Source organism: Oncorhynchus tshawytscha, unplaced genomic scaffold (genome assembly GCF_018296145.1).
Source record: "Oncorhynchus tshawytscha isolate Ot180627B unplaced genomic scaffold, Otsh_v2.0 Un_contig_4137_pilon_pilon, whole genome shotgun sequence".
Classification (NCBI taxonomy): domain Eukaryota; kingdom Metazoa; phylum Chordata; class Actinopteri; order Salmoniformes; family Salmonidae; genus Oncorhynchus; species Oncorhynchus tshawytscha.
The window spans coordinates 135,663-154,932 of NW_024609430.1; the positions used below are offsets into that span (position 1 = coordinate 135,663).

General features: G+C 54.9%; 1 protein-coding gene across 2 annotated transcripts; it reads right to left on the reverse strand.

Annotated features, from left to right (window-relative positions):
• Positions 1-2,732: 2,732 nt before the first annotated feature.
• Positions 2,733-18,959, reverse strand: LOC121844775 (pre-mRNA 3'-end-processing factor FIP1-like). Of its 2 annotated transcripts, XM_042315267.1 has the most exons (8): positions 18,064-18,959; positions 16,700-16,758; positions 15,822-15,845; positions 14,116-14,202; positions 12,910-13,042; positions 3,969-4,250; positions 3,415-3,517; positions 2,733-3,321 (listed from the first exon to the last, which is right to left on the reverse strand). In XM_042315267.1, the coding sequence occupies exons 1-8, from the start codon at positions 18,207-18,209 to the stop codon at positions 3,283-3,285; spliced, it is 873 nt and encodes a 290-aa protein (XP_042171201.1). In that variant the 5' UTR covers positions 18,210-18,959; the 3' UTR covers positions 2,733-3,282. The 2 variants fall into 2 exon arrangements, with proteins under 2 accessions (XP_042171201.1, XP_042171202.1); XM_042315268.1 differs by having other exon boundaries at positions 2,733-3,517; positions 12,910-13,036; positions 18,064-18,958.
• Positions 18,960-19,270: the final 311 nt, after the last annotated feature.

Consider the following 19,270-nt stretch of genomic DNA (forward strand, 5'->3'; position numbering starts at 1 on the left):
ATAAAATTTGATTTGATTTAATGTACTCTATGTATCCCTTATGGCTTCTAATGTAGTCTTTGTATCCCTTATGGCTTCTAATGTAGTCTATATGTATCCCTTATGACCTCTAATGTAGTCTATGTGTCCCTTATGGCTTCTAATGTATTCTACGTGTCCCTTATGGCCTCTAATGTAGTCTATGTGGCTTCTAATGTAGTCTATATGTATCCCTTATGGCCTCTAATGTAGTCTATGTGTCCCTTATGGCCTCTAATGTAGTCTATGTGTCCCTTATGGCCTCTAATGTAGTCTATGTGTCCCGTACTGTAGCTAAACATGAACAGGACAAAGCCTTTGGATTGAAGGGCTCTATTTAATGTGTTAATCACTGAAGCGTAACAGTTCCCACCATAGAAATGTCAAGGGTAATTTCTGATTGAGTCGACATGTGCACCGTTTACCGCGAACGCAGTCTCCGCGAGGGCGGGAACGTTGCCTTTCAAAGCCGCAAAGTCTATCTGCTATCATATACCACACCCCCTCGGGCCTTATTGCCCCTCCGTCAGACATAGAGGATGGAAGAGCGAAGACAGAAACCACCCAGCCTCACACAGAAACCACCCGGCCACACACAGAAACCACCCGGCCTCACACAGAAACCACCCGGCCACACACAGAAACCACCCAGCCTCACACAGAAACCACCCAGCCTCACACAGAAACCACCCGGCCACACACAGAAACCACCCGGCCTCACACAGAAACCACCCGGCCTCACACACACAGAAACCACCCGGCCACACACAGAAACCACCCGGCCTCACACAGAAACCACCCGGCCTCACACACACAGAAACCACCCGGCCACACACAGAAACCACCCGGCCTCACACAGAAACCACCCGGCCTCACACAGAAACCACCCGGCCTCACACACACAGAAACCACCCAGCCTCACACACACAGAAACCACCCAGCCTCACACACACAGAAACCACCCAGCCTCACACACACAGAAACCACCCAGCCTCACACACACAGAAACCACCCGGCCACACACACACAGAAACCACCCAGCCTCACACACACAGAAACCACCCAGCCTCACACACACAGATCCACCTCTACGCAGACGACACCATTCTATATACTTCCGGCCCGTCCTTGGACACTGTGCTATCTAGCCTCCAAACGAGCTTCAATGCCATACAACACTCCTTCCGTGGCCTCCAACTGCTCTTAAACGCTAGTAAAACCAAATGCATGCTTTTCAACCGTTCTCTGCCTGCACCCGCACGCCTGACCAGCATCACCACCCTGGATGGTTCCGACCTTGAATATGTGGACATCTATAAGTACCTAGGTGTCTGGCTAGACTGTAAACTCTCCTTCCAGACTCATATCAAACATCTCCAATCGAAAATCAAATCAAGAATCGGCTTTCTATTCCGCAACAAAGCCTCCTTCACTCACGCCGCCAAACTTACCCTAGTAAAACGGACTATCCTACCAATCCTCGACTTCGGCGTTGTCATCTACAAAATTGCTTCCAACACTCTACTCAGCAAACTGGATGCAGTTTATCACAGTGCCATCCGTTTTGTCACTAAAGCACCTTATACCACCCACCACTGCGACTTGTATGCTCTAGTCGGCTGGCCCTCGGTACATATTCGTCGCCAGACCCACTGGCTCCAGGTCATCTACAAGTCCATGCTAGGTAAAGCTCCGCCTTATCTCAGTTCACTGGTCACGATGGCAACACCCATCCGTAGCACGCGCTCCAGCAGGTGTATCTCACTGATCATCCCTAAAGCCAACACCTCATTTGGCCGCCTTTCATTCCAGTTCTCTGCTGCCTGTGACTGGAACGAATTGCAAAAATCGCTGAAGTTGGAGACTTTTATCTCCCTCACCAACTTCAAACATCTGCTATCTGAGCAGTTAACCGATCGCTGCAGCTGTACAGTCTATCGGTAAATAGCCCACCCATTTTTACCTACCTCATCCCCATACTGTTTTTATTTATTTACTTTTCTGCTCTTTTGCACACCAATATCTCTACCTGTACATGACCATCTGATCATTTATCACTCCAGTGTTATTAATCTGCAAAATTGTAATTATTCGCCTACCTCCTCATGCCTTTTGCACACATTGTATATAGACTCCCCCTTTGTTTTCTACTGTGTTATTGACTTGTTAATTGTTTACTCCATGTGTAACTCTGTGTTGTCTGTTCACACTGCTATGCTTTATCTTGGCCAGGTCGCAGTCGCAAATGAGAACTTGTTCTCAACTAGCCTACCTGGTTAAATAAAGGTGAAATAAAAAATAAATAAAACAGAAACCACCCAGCCTCACACACACAGAAACCACCCAGCCTCACACACACAGAAACCACCCGGCCACACACACACACCAACCTGCACACACACACACACCAACCAGCCACACACACACACCAACCAGCCACACACACACACCAACCAGCCACACACACACACCAACCAGCCACACACACACACCAACCAGCCACACACACACACCAACCAGCCACACACACACACCAACCAGCCACACACACACACACCAACCAGCCACACACACACACCAACCAGCCACACACACCAACCAGCCACACACACACACCAACCAGCCACACACACACACCAACCAGCCACACACACACACCAACCAGCCACACACAGAAAGCACCCAACACACAGAAACCACCCAACACACAGAAGTTATCAAAAGCTTGTTTTTTAATTCAACAAATTGACATCTTTCAGCGAGGTGTTTGGTTAAGAAAATAGAGGGACGAAAATAAATGACAGAAGATGAGGGTTGTTTATGATCATCATGACTACGAAGGGAACGGGTAAACAACAATGATCTCTGAGCATGATCAACTACAACAGTGCTCTGAGGGAGAGAGGAGAGAGAGAAAGATGGAGGGACGTATAGAGGGAAACAGAGGGAGAGAGATGAGGAGAGGGAGAGGAGGGTGTTCTCTTCATCACTCCATGGTGTCCTGGTTCTCCTGGTCTCCTCCCATGTAGAGAGAGAGAGAGAGATGAAGAGGGACAGAGGGAGAGGAAGGTGTTCTCTTCATCACTCCATGGTGTCCTGGTCTCCTCCCACGTAGACAGAGAGAGAGAGAGATGAAGAGGGACAGAGGGAGAGGAGGGTGTTCTCTTCATCACTCCATGGTGTCCTGGTTCTCCTGGTCTCCTCCCACGTAGACAGAGAGAGAGAGATGAAGAGGGACAGAGGGAGAGGAGGGTGTTCTCTTCATCACTCCATGGTGTCCTGGTTCTCCTGGTCTCCTCCCATGTAGAGAGAGAGAGAGATGAAGAGGGACAGAGGGAGAGGAGGGTGTTCTCTTCATCACTCCATGGTGTCCTGGTTCTCCTGGTCTCCTCCCATGTCATCACTAGGTTCCTTGCCCTCCTTGCTCCTCTTGCTCTTCTTGTGTTTGTGTCTCCTGTGACCGTCTCCTTCTTCACTATCATGTCTCCTCCTGCTGCTACTGCTCAGAGTGAGAAAGAGGGGGAGGGAGAGAGACAGAGAGAGAGAGTGAGTGAGAGAGAGACAGAGAGAGGGGGAGGGAAAGAGACAGAGACAGAGAGGAGAGACAGGAGAGAGACAGGAGAGAGAGAGAGACAGAGAGGAGAGACAGGAGAGAGACAGGAGAGAGAGAGAGACAGAGAGGAGAGACAGGAGAGAGAGAGAGAGGAGAGAGAGACAGAGAGAGAGAGAGACAGAGAGAGAGAGAGACAGAGAGAGAGAGAGACAGAGAGGAGAGACAGGAGAGAGACAGGAGAGAGAGAGAGACAGAGAGGAGAGACAGGAGAGAGAGAGAGAGACAGAGAGGAGAGAGAGACAGAGAGAGGAGAGGAAGACAGTTCTGATTCTGATACAACAAAGAGGTGAAATAATGTGTGTGTGTATGAGAGAGAGTGAGTGAGTGTGGGGCGTACCTGCGTGATGACTTGTGTCTCCCCTCCTCCTTCTCTCTGTGTCTTCTCTCTCTGTGTCTCTCCTCCTTCTCACGGCTCGACCTGTCTCTGTGGCGCTCGCCGCCTCCACCACCACGCTCACCACCACTCCCACGGTCACCGCCACGCTCCCCCCCTCCACGGTCACCTCCGCGGTCTACGCCGCCACGCTCCCCCCCTCCACGGTCACCTCCTCCACGGTCACCGCCGCTGTAGCCACGCTCCGCTTGGTACTCCCGGTAACCACGGTACCGCTCCTCGTCACTATGGAGACCAGACAGAATATCTCATTGGACGCTGGACAGTGACATGACTAATCATCTTTTCTGATTGAAACAACTCACAGTTCAATCTGGTCGTTGTTAAACAGATCTTTTCTGATTGGACAGTGAGATGAGTTGTGTCAATCTGTCGGTCGTTGTAGGGGGCAGTATTTTCATGTCTCATGTCTGGATGAAAAGCGTGCCCAAAGTAAAGTGCCTGTTACTCAGGCCCAGAAGCTAGGATTTGCATATAATTGGTAGATTTGGATAGAAAACACTCTAACGTTTCTGAAACTGTTAAAATAATACCACTGTTTTCAATGTCTTTCATGTTTTTTACGAGGCGAAGTCCTCCCAGGTTGCAGTTCCTAGGGCTTCCACTAGATGTCAACAGTCTTTAGAAAGAGATTCAGGCTGAGTTTTGGAAAAATGAGCAAGAAGTTGTAGTTTTTCTAAGAGGCATTTTGGCTGTAGTGTTTCCACGTGTGTTTTGTTATTTATCTCAGGTAATGAACATACTATTCTCCGTCTTAAATTTGATCGTTTATTTACTTATTAGGGTACCTGAGGTTTGATTATTAAACGTTGTTTTGATAAGTTTATTAGTAATGTTTGGGATTCATTTTGTATGCATTTTGTATGCATTTTGATGGAGGGAAACTGGGTGGATTATTGACTGAAGCTCGACCAGCTAAACTGAGTTTTTATGGATATAAAGAAGGACTTTATCAAACAAAAGGACCATTTGTGATGTAACTGGGACCTATTGGAGTGTCAACAGAAGAAGATCTTCAAAGGTAAGGCATTTATTATATTACTATTTCTGACTTTCGTGTCGCACCTGCCTGGTTGAAAACTGTTTTCATGCTTTTGTAAGCGGGGCGCTGTCCTCAGATAATTGCGTGGTGTGCTTTCGATGTAAAGCCTTTTTGAAATCTGACACAGCGGCTGGACTAACAATAATTAATTAACAAGAAGTTAAGCTTTACTTTGATGTATAACACTTGTATTTACATGAATGTTAAATATTTATATTTCTGTCATTTGAATTTCACGCTCTGTAATGTCACAGCCTGCCCATAAGAAGTTAAACAGATCTTTTCTGATTGGACAGTGAGATGAGGTGTGCCAATCTGTTGGTCGTTGGCTACTAAAACAATTGGATACCACGAAATTGGGGAGAAAAGGGAGTAAAATTCAAAATAAAATAAATAAAATAAAAATATATATTAAAAAAGAATGTGCTGTATGCGCACTCCACAGCTAGCTATCGTATTCAATATGTTTCTATAGCTCAACTGGTTTGTGCCTTGCCAAGGAATGCGTTCACTTGTGTTAGCGAGCAGAGGACCACTGGTCCGAGCCCGGTACTGGGACAGGGACAGTGGGGGAAGATATACTGTTAGAACACTGCCGCCCGCGTCGCCCTCGACTAACCCGCTGTCGCCCGCGTCGTCCTCGACTAACCCGCTGTCGCCCGCGCGTCGTCCTCGACTAACCCGCTGTCGCCTGCGCGTCGTCCTCGACTAACCCGCTGTCGCCTGCGCGTCGTCCTCGACTAGCCCGCTGTCGTCCGCGCGTCGTCCGACTAACCCGCTGTCGCCCTCGACTAACCCGCTGTCGCCCGCGCGTCGTCCTCGACTAACCCGCTGTCGCCCGCGCGTCGTCCTCGACTAACCCGCTGTCGCCCTCGACTAACCCGCTGTCGCCCACGACTAACCCGCTGTCGCCCACGACTAACCCGCTGTCGCCCACGACTAACCCGCTGTCGCCCGCGCGTCGTCCCCTCGACTAACCCGCTGTCGTCCTCGACTAACCCGCTGTCGCCCGCGCGTCGTCCTCGACTAACCCGCTGTCGTCCTCGACTAACCCGCTGTCGTCCTCGACTAACCCGCTGTCGTCCTCGACTAACCCGCTGTCGCCCGCGACAACCCGCTGTCGCCCGCGCGTCGTCCTCGACTAACCCGCTGTCGCCCGCGCGTCGTCCTCGACTAACCTGCTGTCGCCCTCGACTAACCCGCTGTCGTCCTCGGCTAACCCGCTGTCGCCCGCGACAACCCGCTGTCGTCCTCGACTAACCCGCTGTCGCCCGCGCGTCGTCCTCGACTAACCCGCCGTCGTCCGACTAACCCGCCGTCGTCCTCGACTAACCCGCCGTCGCCCTCGACTAACCCGCCGTCGCCCTCGACTAACCCGCCGTCGCCCTCGACTAACCCGCCGTCGCCCTCGACTAACCCTCTGTCGCCCGCGTCGTCCTCGACTAACCCTCTGTCGCCCGCGTCGTCCTCGACTAACCCGCTGTCGCCTGCGCGTCGTCCTCGACTAACCCGCTGTCGCCTGCGCGTCGTCCTCGACTAACCCTCTGTCGCCTGCGCGTCGTCCTCGACTAGCCCGCTGTCGTCCGCGCGTCGTCCGACTAACCCGCTGTCGTCCGCGCGTCGTCCGACTAACCCGCTGTCGCCCTCGACCAACCCGCCGTCGCCCTCGACCAACCCGCCGTCGCCCTCGACCAACCCGCCGTCGCCCCCTACCAACCCGCCGTCGCCCCCTACCAACCCGCCGTCGCCCTCGCGTCGCCCTCGACCAACCCGCCGTCACCCTCGACCAACCCGCCGTCGCCCAACCCGCCGTCGCCCAACCCGCCGTCGCCCTCGACTAACCCGCCGTCGCCCTCGCCCAACCCGCCGTCGCCCTCGACCAACCCGCCGTCGCCCAACCCGCCGTCGCCCAACCCGGACCACTGGTCCGAGCCCGGTACTGGGACAGGGACAGTGGGGGAAGATATACTGTTAGAACACTGCCGCCCGCGTCGCCCTCGACTAACCCGCTGTCGCCCGCGTCGTCCTCGACTAACCCGCTGTCGCCCGCGCATCGTCCTCGACTAACCCGCTGTCGCCTGCGCGTCGTCCTCGACTAGCCCGCTGTCGTCCGCGCGTCGTCCGACTAACCCGCTGTCGCCCTCGACTAACCCGCTGTCGCCCGCGCGTCGTCCTCGACTAGCCCGCTGTCGTCCGCGCGTCGTCCGACTAACCCGCTGTCGCCCTCGACTAACCCGCTGTCGCCCTCGACTAACCCGCTGTCGCCCGCGCGTCGTCCCCTCGACTAACCCGCTGTCGCCCGCGCGTCGCCTCGACTAACCCGCTGTCGCCCACGACTAACCCGCTGTCGCCCACGACTAACCCGCTGTCGCCCGCGCGTCGTCCTCGACTAACCCGCTGTCGTCCTCGACTAACCCGCTGTCGCCCGCGCGTCGTCCTCGACTAACCCGCTGTCGTCCTCGACTAACCCGCTGTCGCCAGCGACAACCCGCTGTCGTCCTCGACTAACCCGCTGTCGCCCGCGCGTCGTCCTCGACTAACCCGCTGTCGCCCGCGCGTCGTCCTCGACTAACCCGCTGTCGCCCTCGACTAACCCGCTGTCGCCCGCGCGTCGTCCTCGACTAACCCGCCGTCGTCCTCGACTAACCCGCCGTCGTCCTCGACTAACCCGCCGTCGCCCTCGACTAACCCGCCGTCGCCCTCGACTAACCCGCCGTCGCCCTCGACTAACCCGCCGTCGCCCTCGACTAACCCTCTGTCGCCCGCGTCGTCCTCGACTAACCCTCTGTCGCCTGCGCGTCGTCCTCGACTAACCCTCTGTCGCCTGCGCGTCGTCCTCGACTAGCCCGCTGTCGTCCGCGCGTCGTCCGACTAACCCGCTGTCGTCCGACTAACCCGCTGTCGCCCTCGACTAACCCGCTGTCGCCCTCGACTAACCCGCTGTCGCCCGCGCGTCGTCCTCGACTAACCCGCTGTCGCCCGCGCGTCGTCCTCGACTAACCCGCTGTCGTCCTCAACTAACCCGCTGTCGCCCGCGCGTCGTCCTCGACTAACCCGCTGTCGTCCTCGACTAACCCGCTGTCGCCCGCGACAACCCGCTGTCGTCCTCGACTAACCCGCTGTCGCCCGCGCGTCGTCCTCGACTAACCCGCTGTCGCCGCGCGTCGTCCTCGACTAACCCGCTGTCGTCCTCGACCAACCCGCTGTCGTCCTTGACTAACCCGCTGTCGCCCTCGACTAACCCGCTGTCGCCCTCGACTAACCCGCTGTCGCCCTCGACTAACCCGCTGTCGCCCTCGACTAACCCGCTGTCGCCCTCGACTAACCCGCTGTCGCCCGCGCGTCGTCCGACTAACCCGCTGTCGCCCGCGCGTCGTCCTCGACTAACCCGCTGTCGTCCTCGACTAACCCGCTGTCGTCCTCGACTAACCCGCTGTCGTCCTCGACTAACCCGCTGTCGTCCTCGACTAACCCGCTGTCGTCCTCGACCAACCCGCTGTCGCCCGCGCGTCGTCCTCGACCAACCCGCTGTCGCCCTCGCGTCGTCCTCGACCAACCCGCTGTCGCCCTCGCGTCGTCCTCGACCAACCCGCTGTCGCCCTCGCGTCGTCCTCGACCAACCCGCTGTCGCCCTCGCGTCGTCCTCGACCAACCCGCTGTCGCCGCGCGTCGTCCTCGACCAACCCGCTGTCGCCCGCGCGGCGCCCTCGACTAACCCGCTGTCGTCCTCGACTAACCCGCTGTCGCCCTCGCGTCGTCCTCGACCAACCCGCTGTCGCCCTCGCGTCGTCCTCGACCAACCCGCTGTCGCCCTCGCGTCGTCCTCGACCAACCCGCTGTCGCCCGCGCGTCGTCCTCGACCAACCCGCTGTCGCCCGCGCGTCGTCCTCGACCAACCCGCTGTCGCCCGCGCGTCGTCCTCGACCAACCCGCTGTCGCCCTCGCGTCGTCCTCGACCAACCCGCTGTCGCCCTCGCGTCGTCCTCGACCAACCCGCTGTCGCCCTCGCGTCGTCCTCGACCAACCCGCTGTCGCCCGCGCGTCGTCCTCGACCAACCCGCTGTCGCCCGCGCGTCGTCCTCGACCAACCCGCTGTCGCCCGCGCGTCGTCCTCGACCAACCCGCTGTCGCCCGCGCGTCGTCCTCGACCAACCCGCTGTCGCCCGCGCGTCGTCCTCGACCAACCCGCTGTCGCCCGCGCGTCGTCCTCGACCAACCCGCTGTCGCCCGCGCGTCGTCCTCGACCAACCCGCTGTCGCCCGCGCGTCGTCCTCGACCAACCCGCTGTCGCCCGCGCGTCGTCCTCGACCAACCCGCTGTCGCCCGCGCGTCGTCCTCGACCAACCCGCTGTCGCCCGCGCGTCGTCCTCGACCAACCCGCTGTCGCCCGCGCGTCGTCCTCGACCAACCCGCTGTCGCCCGCGCGTCGTCCTCGACCAACCCGCTGTCGCCCGCGCGTCGTCCTCGACCAACCCGCTGTCGCCCGCGCGTCGTCCTCGACCAACCCGCTGTCGCCCGCGCGTCGTCCTCGACCAACCCGCTGTCGCCCGCGCGTCGTCCTCGACCAACCCGCTGTCGCCCGCGCGTCGTCCTCGACCAACCCGCTGTCGCCCTCGCGTCGTCCTCGACCAACCCGCTGTCGCCCTCGCGTCGTCCTCGACCAACCCGCTGTCGCCCTCGCGTCGTCCTCGACCAACCCGCTGTCGCCCTCGCGTCGTCCTCGACCAACCCGCTGTCGTCCTCGACCAACCCGCCGTCGCCCTCGCGTCGTCCTCGACCAACCCGCCGTCGCCCTCGCGTCGTCCTCGACCAACCCGCCGTCGCCTCGCGCGTCGTCCTCGACCAACCCGCCGTCGCCTCGCGTCGTCCTCGACCAACCCGCCGTCGCCCTCGCGTCGTCCTCGACCAACCCGCCGTCGTCCTCGACCAACCCGCCGTCGCCCTCGCGTCGTCCTCGACCAACCCGCCGTCGTCCTCGACCAACCCGCCGTCGCCCTCGCGTCGTCCTCGACCAACCCGCCGTCGTCCTCGACCAACCCGCCGTCGCCCTCGCGTCGTCCTCGACCAACCCGCCGTCGCCCGCGCGTCGTCCTCGACCAACCCGCTGTCGCCCGCGCGTCGTCCTCGACCAACCCGCTGTCGCCCGCGCGTCGTCCTCGACCAACCCGCTGTCGCCCTCGCGTCGTCCTCGACCAACCCGCTGTCGCCCGCGCGTCGTCCTCGACCAACCCGCTGTCGCCCGCGCGTCGTCCTCGACCAACCCGCTGTCGCCCGCGCGTCGTCCTCGACCAACCCGCTGTCGCCCGCGCGTCGTCCTCGACCAACCCGCTGTCGCCCGCGCGTCGTCCTCGACCAACCCGCTGTCGCCCGCGCGTCGTCCTCGACCAACCCGCTGTCGCCCGCGCGTCGTCCTCGACCAACCCGCTGTCGCCCGCGCGTCGTCCTCGACCAACCCGCTGTCGCCCCGCGTCGTCCTCGACCAACCCGCTGTCGCCCGCGCGTCGTCCTCGACCAACCCGCTGTCGCCCGCGCGTCGTCCTCGACCAACCCGCTGTCGCCCGCGCGTCGTCCTCGACCAACCCGCTGTCGCCCGCGCGTCGTCCTCGACCAACCCGCTGTCGCCCGCGCGTCGTCCTCGACCAACCCGCTGTCGCCCGCGCGTCGTCCTCGACCAACCCGCTGTCGCCCGCGCGTCGTCCTCGACCAACCCGCTGTCGCCCGCGCGTCGTCCTCGACCAACCCGCTGTCGCCCGCGCGTCGTCCTCGACCAACCCGCTGTCGCCCGCGCGTCGTCCTCGACCAACCCGCTGTCGCCCGCGCGTCGTCCTCGACCAACCCGCTGTCGCCCGCGCGTCGTCCTCGACCAACCCGCTGTCGCCCGCGCGTCGTCCTCGACCAACCCGCTGTCGCCCGCGCGTCGTCCTCGACCAACCCGCTGTCGCCCGCGCGTCGTCCTCGACCAACCCGCTGTCGCCCGCGCGTCGTCCTCGACCAACCCGCTGTCGCCCGCGCGTCGTCCTCGACCAACCCGCTGTCGCCCTCGCGTCGCCCTCGACCAACCCGCTGTCGCCCTCGCGTCGTCCTCGACCGACCCGCTGTCGCCCTCGCGTCGTCCTCGACCAACCCGCTGTCGCCCTCGCGTCGTCCTCGACCAACCCGCTGTCGTCCTCGACCAACCCGCCGTCGCCCTCGCGTCGTCCTCGACCAACCCGCCGTCGCCCTCGCGTCGTCCTCGACCAACCCGCCGTCGCCCTCGCGTCGTCCTCGACCAACCCGCCGTCGCCCTCGCGTCGTCCTCGACCAACCCGCCGTCGCCCTCGCGTCGTCCTCGACCAACCCGCCGTCGTCCTCGACCAACCCGCCGTCGCCCTCGCGTCGTCCTCGACCAACCCGCCGTCGTCCTCGACCAACCCGCCGTCGCCCTCGCGTCGTCCTCGACCAACCCGCCGTCGTCCTCGACCAACCCGCTGTCGCCCTCGCGTCGTCCTCGACCAACCCGCTGTCGCCCTCGCGTCGTCCTCGACCAACCCGCTGTCGCCCGCGCGTCGTCCTCGACCAACCCGCTGTCGCCCGCGCGTCGTCCTCGACCAACCCGCTGTCGCCCGCGCGTCGTCCTCGACCAACCCGCTGTCGCCCGCGCGTCGTCCTCGACCAACCCGCTGTCGCCCGCGCGTCGTCCTCGACCAACCCGCTGTCGCCCGCGCGTCGTCCTCGACCAACCCGCTGTCGCCCGCGCGTCGTCCTCGACCACCCGCTGTCGCCCGCGCGTCGTCCTCGACCAACCCGCTGTCGCCCGCGCGTCGTCCTCGACCAACCCGCTGTCGCCCGCGCGTCGTCCTCGACCAACCCGCTGTCGCCCGCGCGTCGTCCTCGACCAACCCGCTGTCGCCCGCGCGTCGTCCTCGACCAACCCGCTGTCGCCCGCGCGTCGTCCTCGACCAACCCGCTGTCGCCCGCGCGTCGTCCTCGACCAACCCGCTGTCGCCCGCGCGTCGTCCTCGACCAACCCGCTGTCGCCCGCGCGTCGTCCTCGACCAACCCGCTGTCGCCCGCGCGTCGTCCTCGACCAACCCGCTGTCGCCCGCGCGTCGTCCTCGACCAACCCGCTGTCGCCCGCGCGTCGTCCTCGACCAACCCGCTGTCGCCCGCGCGTCGTCCTCGACCAACCCGCTGTCGCCCGCGCGTCGTCCTCGACCAACCCGCTGTCGCCCGCGCGTCGTCCTCGACCAACCCGCTGTCGCCCGCGCGTCGTCCTCGACCAACCCGCTGTCGCCCGCGCGTCGTCCTCGACCAACCCGCGCTGTCGCCCTGTCGCCCGTCGTCCTCGACCAACCCGCTGTCGCCCGCGCGTCGTCCTCGACCAACCCGCTGTCGCCCGCGCGTCGTCCTCGACCAACCCGCTGTCGCCCTCGCGTCGTCCTCGACCAACCCGCTGTCGCCCTCGCGTCGTCCTCGACCAACCCGCTGTCGCCCTCGCGTCGTCCTCGACCAACCCGCTGTCGCCCTCGCGTCGTCCTCGACCAACCCGCTGTCGTCCTCGACCAACCCGCCGTCGCCCGCGCGTCGCCCTCGACCAACCCGCCGTCGCCCAACCCGCCGTCGCCCAACCCGCCGTCGCCCAACCCGCCGTCGCCCTCGACCAACCCGCCGTCGCCCTCGACCAACCCGCCGTCGCCCGCGCGTCGCCTCGACCAACCCGCCGTCGCCCAACCCGCCGTCGCCCAACCCGCCGTCGCCCAACCCGCCGTCGCCCAACCCGCCGTCGCCCAACCCGCCGTCGCCCTCGACCAACCCGCCGTCGCCCTCGACTAACCCATTGTGGCCTCGTCGTCCTCGACTAACCTGTTGTAAGCCATAGTGGAGGGGCTGTGCTCTCGCTCTCTCTCCCTCTCATGTGGTCTCTCCCTGGGTCTCTCTCTCTCCTTCTCCCTCTTGTCCTCCCGTCTGGGTCCTGGTCCTGGTCCCGGTCCCGGTCCTGATGGGTAGTAGTACAGTAAAGAACATCAGGTCAGACTGATTGGTTATTGATTGACAGGTTGATTGGTTGCTCACTAGTAAAAAACATTAGCTGAAACCCCAAAACAGTTTGTAGAGGCGCTGACTAACAGAGAGTAAGGCTGGGATTCAATCTGATCCTGCTTCGTCAGCTATGACCCTTTTAAAGGGCAATGTTCCTGTGTTCACGGAGACCGTAGTCACGGTAACCGCTGCATAGGTCAGCTCAATCAGATATGACCTTTAAATTCTGCTATTACACAGATCTACCGCTGATCACATTAAATAAATACATTGTCTATACCACCCTCCTGTTTCGGTTTACCCGGAGGGTAGACTGGTTTACCCGGAGGGTAGACTGGTTTACCCGGAGGGTAGACTGGTTTACCCGGAGGGTAGACTGGTTTACCTGGAGGGTCGCAGTCCTCCTGTTTAGACTGGTTTACCTGGAGGGTAGCAGCACTACTGTTTAGACTGGTTTACCTGGAGGGTAGCAGTACTATTGTTTAGACTGGTTTACCTGGAGGGTAGACTGGTTTACCTGGAGGGTAGCAGTACTACTGTTTAGACTGGTTTACCTGGAGGGTAGCAGTACTACTGTTTAGACTGGTTTACCTGGAGGGTAGACGGTTTTACCTGGAGGGTAGCAGTACTACTGTTTAGACTGGTTTACCTGGAGGGTAGCAATACTACTGTTTAAACTGGTTTACCTGGAGGGTAGACTGGTTTACCTGGAGGGTAGCAGTACTACTGTTTAAACTGGTTTACCTGGAGGGTAGACTGGTTTACCTGGAGGGTAGTAGTCCCACTGTTTAAACTGGTTTACCTGGAGGGTAGCAATACTACTGTTTAAACTGGTTTACCTGGAGGGTAGTAGTCCCACTGTTTAGACTGGTTTACCTGGAGGGTAGCAGTACTACTGTTTAGACTGGTTTACCTGGAGGGTAGACTGGTTTACCTGGAGGGTAGCAGTACTACTGTTTAGACTGGTTTACCTGGAGGGTAGACGGGTTTACCTGGAGGGTAGCAGTACTACTGTTTAGACTGGTTTACCTGGAGGGTAGTAGTCCCACTGTTTAGACTGGTCCATCATAGGAGGCCATGGAGACACCACACCTGGCATAGGAGGAGGGTAGCCACCTGGAGACAAAGAGGAGAAGGATATACTGTAGTGATATACTGTAGTGTGGATGAGGAGGAGGAGGTTAGCCACCTGGAGACAGAGACATTATAGTAGTGAAGAGGATGAGGATATACTGTAGAGATATACTGTAGTGAAGAGGATGAGGATATACTGTAGTGATATACTGTAGTGGAGAGGATGAGGATATACTGTAGTGGAGAGGATGAGGATATACTGTAGTGGAGAGGAGGAGGATATACTGTAGTGATATACTGTAGTGATATACTGTAGTGGAGAGGATGAGGATATACTGTAGTGATATACTGTAGTGGAGAGGAGGAGGATATACTGTAGTGATATACTGTAGTGATATACTGTCGTGATGAGGATATACTGTAGTGATATACTGTAGTGATATACTGTCGTGATGAGGATATACTGTAGTGATATACTGTAGTGATATACTGTAGTGATATACTGTAGTGAGGAGGATATACTGTAGTGATATACTGTAGTGATATACTGTAGTGATGAGGATATACTGTAGTGATATACTGTAGTGATATACTGTAGAGATATACTGTAGTGATATACTGTAGTGAGGAGGATATACTGTAGTGATATACTGTAGTGATATACTGTAGAGATATACTGTAGTGATATACTGTAGTGAGGAGGATATACTGTAGTGATATACTGTAGTGATATACTGTCGTGATGAGGATATACTGTAGTGATATACTGTAGTAATATACTGTCTTGATATACTGTCATGATGAGGATATACTGTAGTGATATACTGTCGTGATGAGGATATACTGTAGTGATATACTGTAGTGATATACTGTAGTGATGAGGATATACTGTAGTGATATACTGTAGTGATATACTGTCGTGATGAGGATATACTGTAGTGATATACTGTAGTGATATACTGTCATGATGAGGATATACTGTAGTGATATACTGTAGTGATATACTGTAGTGATATACTGTCGTGATGAGGATATACTGTAGTGATATACTGTGAGGAGGAGGAGGATATACTGTAGTGATATACTGTGAGGAGGAGGAGGATATACTGTAGTGATATACTGTGAGGAGGAGGAGGATATACTGTAGTGATATACTGTGAGGAGGAGGAGGATATACTGTAGTGATATACTGTGAGGAGGAGGAGGATATACTGTAGTGATATACTGTGAGGAGGAGGAGGATATACTGTAGTGATGAGGACATACTGTAGTGATATACTGTAGTGATATACTGTGAGGAGGATATACTGTAGTGATATACTGTAGTGATGAGGACATACTGTAGTGATATACTGTAGTGATGAGGATATACTGTAGTGATATACTGTAGTGATGAGGACATACTGTAGTGATATACTGTAGTGATGAGGACATACTGTAGTGATATACTGTAGTGATATACTGTAGTGATGAGGACATACTGTAGTGATATACTGTAGTGATGAGGACATACTGTAGTGATATACTGTAGTGATATACTGTAGTGATGAGGACATACTGTAGTGATATACTGTAGTGATGAGGACATACTGTAGTGATATACTGTAGTGATATACTGTAGTGATATACTGTAGTGATATACTGTAGTGATGAGGACATACCTGTCATAGGAGGAGGGAAACCACCTGAGGGACAATAAACATGATCGATTATTACAATATTGTGTGTGTACATATGAGTGTGTACCCACCTAAAACACCTTCCATGTCTATAGCAGATACCCATACATCAGGGTTGTTGTCCAACATCAGTGTGTACCCACCTAAAACACCTTCCATGTCTATAGCAGATACCCATACATCAGGGTTGTTGTCCAACATCAGTGTGTACCCACCTAAAACACCTTCCATGTCTATAGCAGATACCCATACATCAGGACTGTTGTCCAACATCAGGGCTGTTTTCCATCATAATGATGTTTGTTTCCAACATAATGATGTTTGTTTCAAATACTGGTATCGTACCGGCCCTAATATCAATCAAACTTTGGATCAAGTTCATAAATGGGTGCTTCCCAACTGGAGCCCTATATAGTGCACTACTTTAGACCAGATCCCTATGACACCCTATTCCCTATATAGTGCACTACTTTAGACCAGAGCCCTATGACACCCTATTCCCTATATAGTGCACTACTTTAGACCAGAGCCCTATGGCACCCTATTCCCTATATAGGGCACTACTTTTGACCACAGCCCTATCGACCCTGCTTAAAAGAAATGCATTATATTAGGCCAGATTGGGTCCCATTGGGACTCATCCTATTTATCTTGTTAAATGAAGCCCATGGATTGATTTAATACCATTTAATATAATAATAACTTATTATTAATTGAAAGTGATTGAGAGTGAGGCTACATCGGAAATGGCACCTTAGTCAACGGTAGCGCACTACATAGGGAATAGGGATCCATTTTGGACAGACTTATATATAATATAATATTGATTGAAAGTGATAGTGTGTGTTGTCGCCCCCTACCTGTGGGGAAGGGGTATGGTGGAACAGGACGAACATCATATCCACCTGGATGCCCACTGCTATAAAAAATAAAAAAATAAAAAATAAAAAGTTAAATATATCAAAGTCGTCATGATCATTTTAACCAATACTTTAGATGCCATTTACATATTGATCCAATCAATCATATTAAATGGATATTTCAGGATTCTGGTAATGATGCTCTTTATCCACTTCCCCAGAGTCAGATGGACTCGTGGACACCATGTTTATGTCTCTGTGTCCAGCATGAAGGACGTTAGAGGTGGTATTCGTGAGCCAATGTTAAATAGAGTTAGCGCGTTGACTGGAAGTCGATGGGTATCTACTAGCATGCTATAGCAGATACCCATAGCATGCTATAGCAGATACCCATAGCATGCTATAGCAGATACCCATAGCATGCTATAGCAGATACCCATAGCATGCTATAGCAGATACCCATAGCATGCTATAGCAGATACCCATAGCATGCTATAGCAGATACCCATAGCATGCTATAGCAGATACCCATAGCATGCTATAGCAGATACCCATAGCATGCTATAGCAGATACCCATAGCATGCTATAGCAGATAGCATGCTATAGCAGCATGCATGCTATAGCAGATACCCATAGCATGCTATAGCAGATACCCATAGCATGCTATAGCAGATACCCATAGCATGCTATAGCAGATACCCATAGCATGCTATAGCAGATACCCATAGCATGCTATAGCAGATACCCATAGCATGCTATAGCAGATACCCATAGCATGCTATAGCAGATACCCATAGCATGCTATAGCAGATACCCATAGCATGCTATAGCAGATACCCATAGCATGCTATAGCAGATACCCATAGCATGCTATAGCAGATACCCATAGCATGCTATAGCAGATACCCATAGCATGCTTGAAAATAAAAGAGAGCCGCACACTCAGATGCAATCATTTAATTACCAACGTTTCGACAGCCAAGCTGTCTTCATCAGGGTATAATCACAAACACTGCGGGATGACTCGTTTATATAGTGTCAAAAGACACAGGTGTCTGTAATCATGGCCAAGAGTGGCCTAATATCATTGGTTAATAATCAAATATTATAATGTCATACAAAGAACAGCATACAAACAAATGGATAGCATGCTAGCAGATACCCATAGCATGCTAGCAGATACCCATAGCATGCTAGCAGATACCCATAGCATGCTAGCAGATACCCATAGACTTCCAGTCAACAGATCAGAATTGGGTTGCCTGTGTAAACGCTGCCTTAGATCTCTACAAGTACATAGGAGGGGAGAGGCAAGGGCTCAATCTATCCATGTCTACAAGGTAGAGCTGTGGAGGTGTCTTACCTGTCCAAGGTGGGGATGAGAGAGGGAGGGGGGCCGCTGGGAGGAGGGAAACCTGCACACACACACAGTGTTACTATTAAGACACACACAGACACATTATAACTGTTGAGTTTATACCACATTATGACATCACCACACTGACACATTCTACCTGTTGAGTCTGTACCACATTATGACATCACCACACTGATACATTCTACCTGTTGAGTCTGTACCACATTATGACTATGACATCACCACACTGACACATTCTACCTGTTGAGTCTATACCACATTATGACATCACCACACTGACACATTCTAACTGTTGAGTCTATACCACATTATGACATCACCACACTGACACATTCTAACTGTTGAGTCTGTACCACATTATGACTATGACATCACCACACTGAAACATTCTAACTGTTGAGTCTGTACCACATTATGACATCACCACACTGACACATTCTAACTGTTGAGTCTATACCACATTATGACATCACCACACTGACACATTCTAACTGTTGAGTCTATACCACATTATGACATCACCACACTGACACATTCTAACTGTTGAGTCTATACCACATTATGACTATGACATCACCACACTGACACATTCTAACTGTTGAGTCTATACCACATTATGACTATGACATCACCACACCACACATTCTACCTGTTGAGTCTATACCGCATTATGACATCTCCACACTGACACATTCCAACTGTTGAGTCTATACCACATTATGACATCACCACACTGACACATTCTAACTGTTGAGTCTATACCACATTATGACATCACCACACTGACACATTCTAACTGTTGAGTCTATACCACATTATGACATCACCACACTGACACATTCTAACTGTTGAGTCTATACCACATTATGACTATGACATCACCACACTGATACATTATAACTGTTGAGTCTGTACCACATTTTATGACTATGACATCACCACACATTCTGACTGTTGAGTCTATACCGCATTATGACTATGACATCACCACACCACACATTCTACCTGTTGAGTCTATACCACATTATGACATCACCACACTGACACATTCTAACTGTTGAGTCTATACCACATTATGACATCTCCACACTGACACATTCTAACTGTTGAGTCTATACCACATTATGACATCACCACACTGACACATTCTAACTGTTGAGTCTATACCACATTATGACATCACCACACTGAC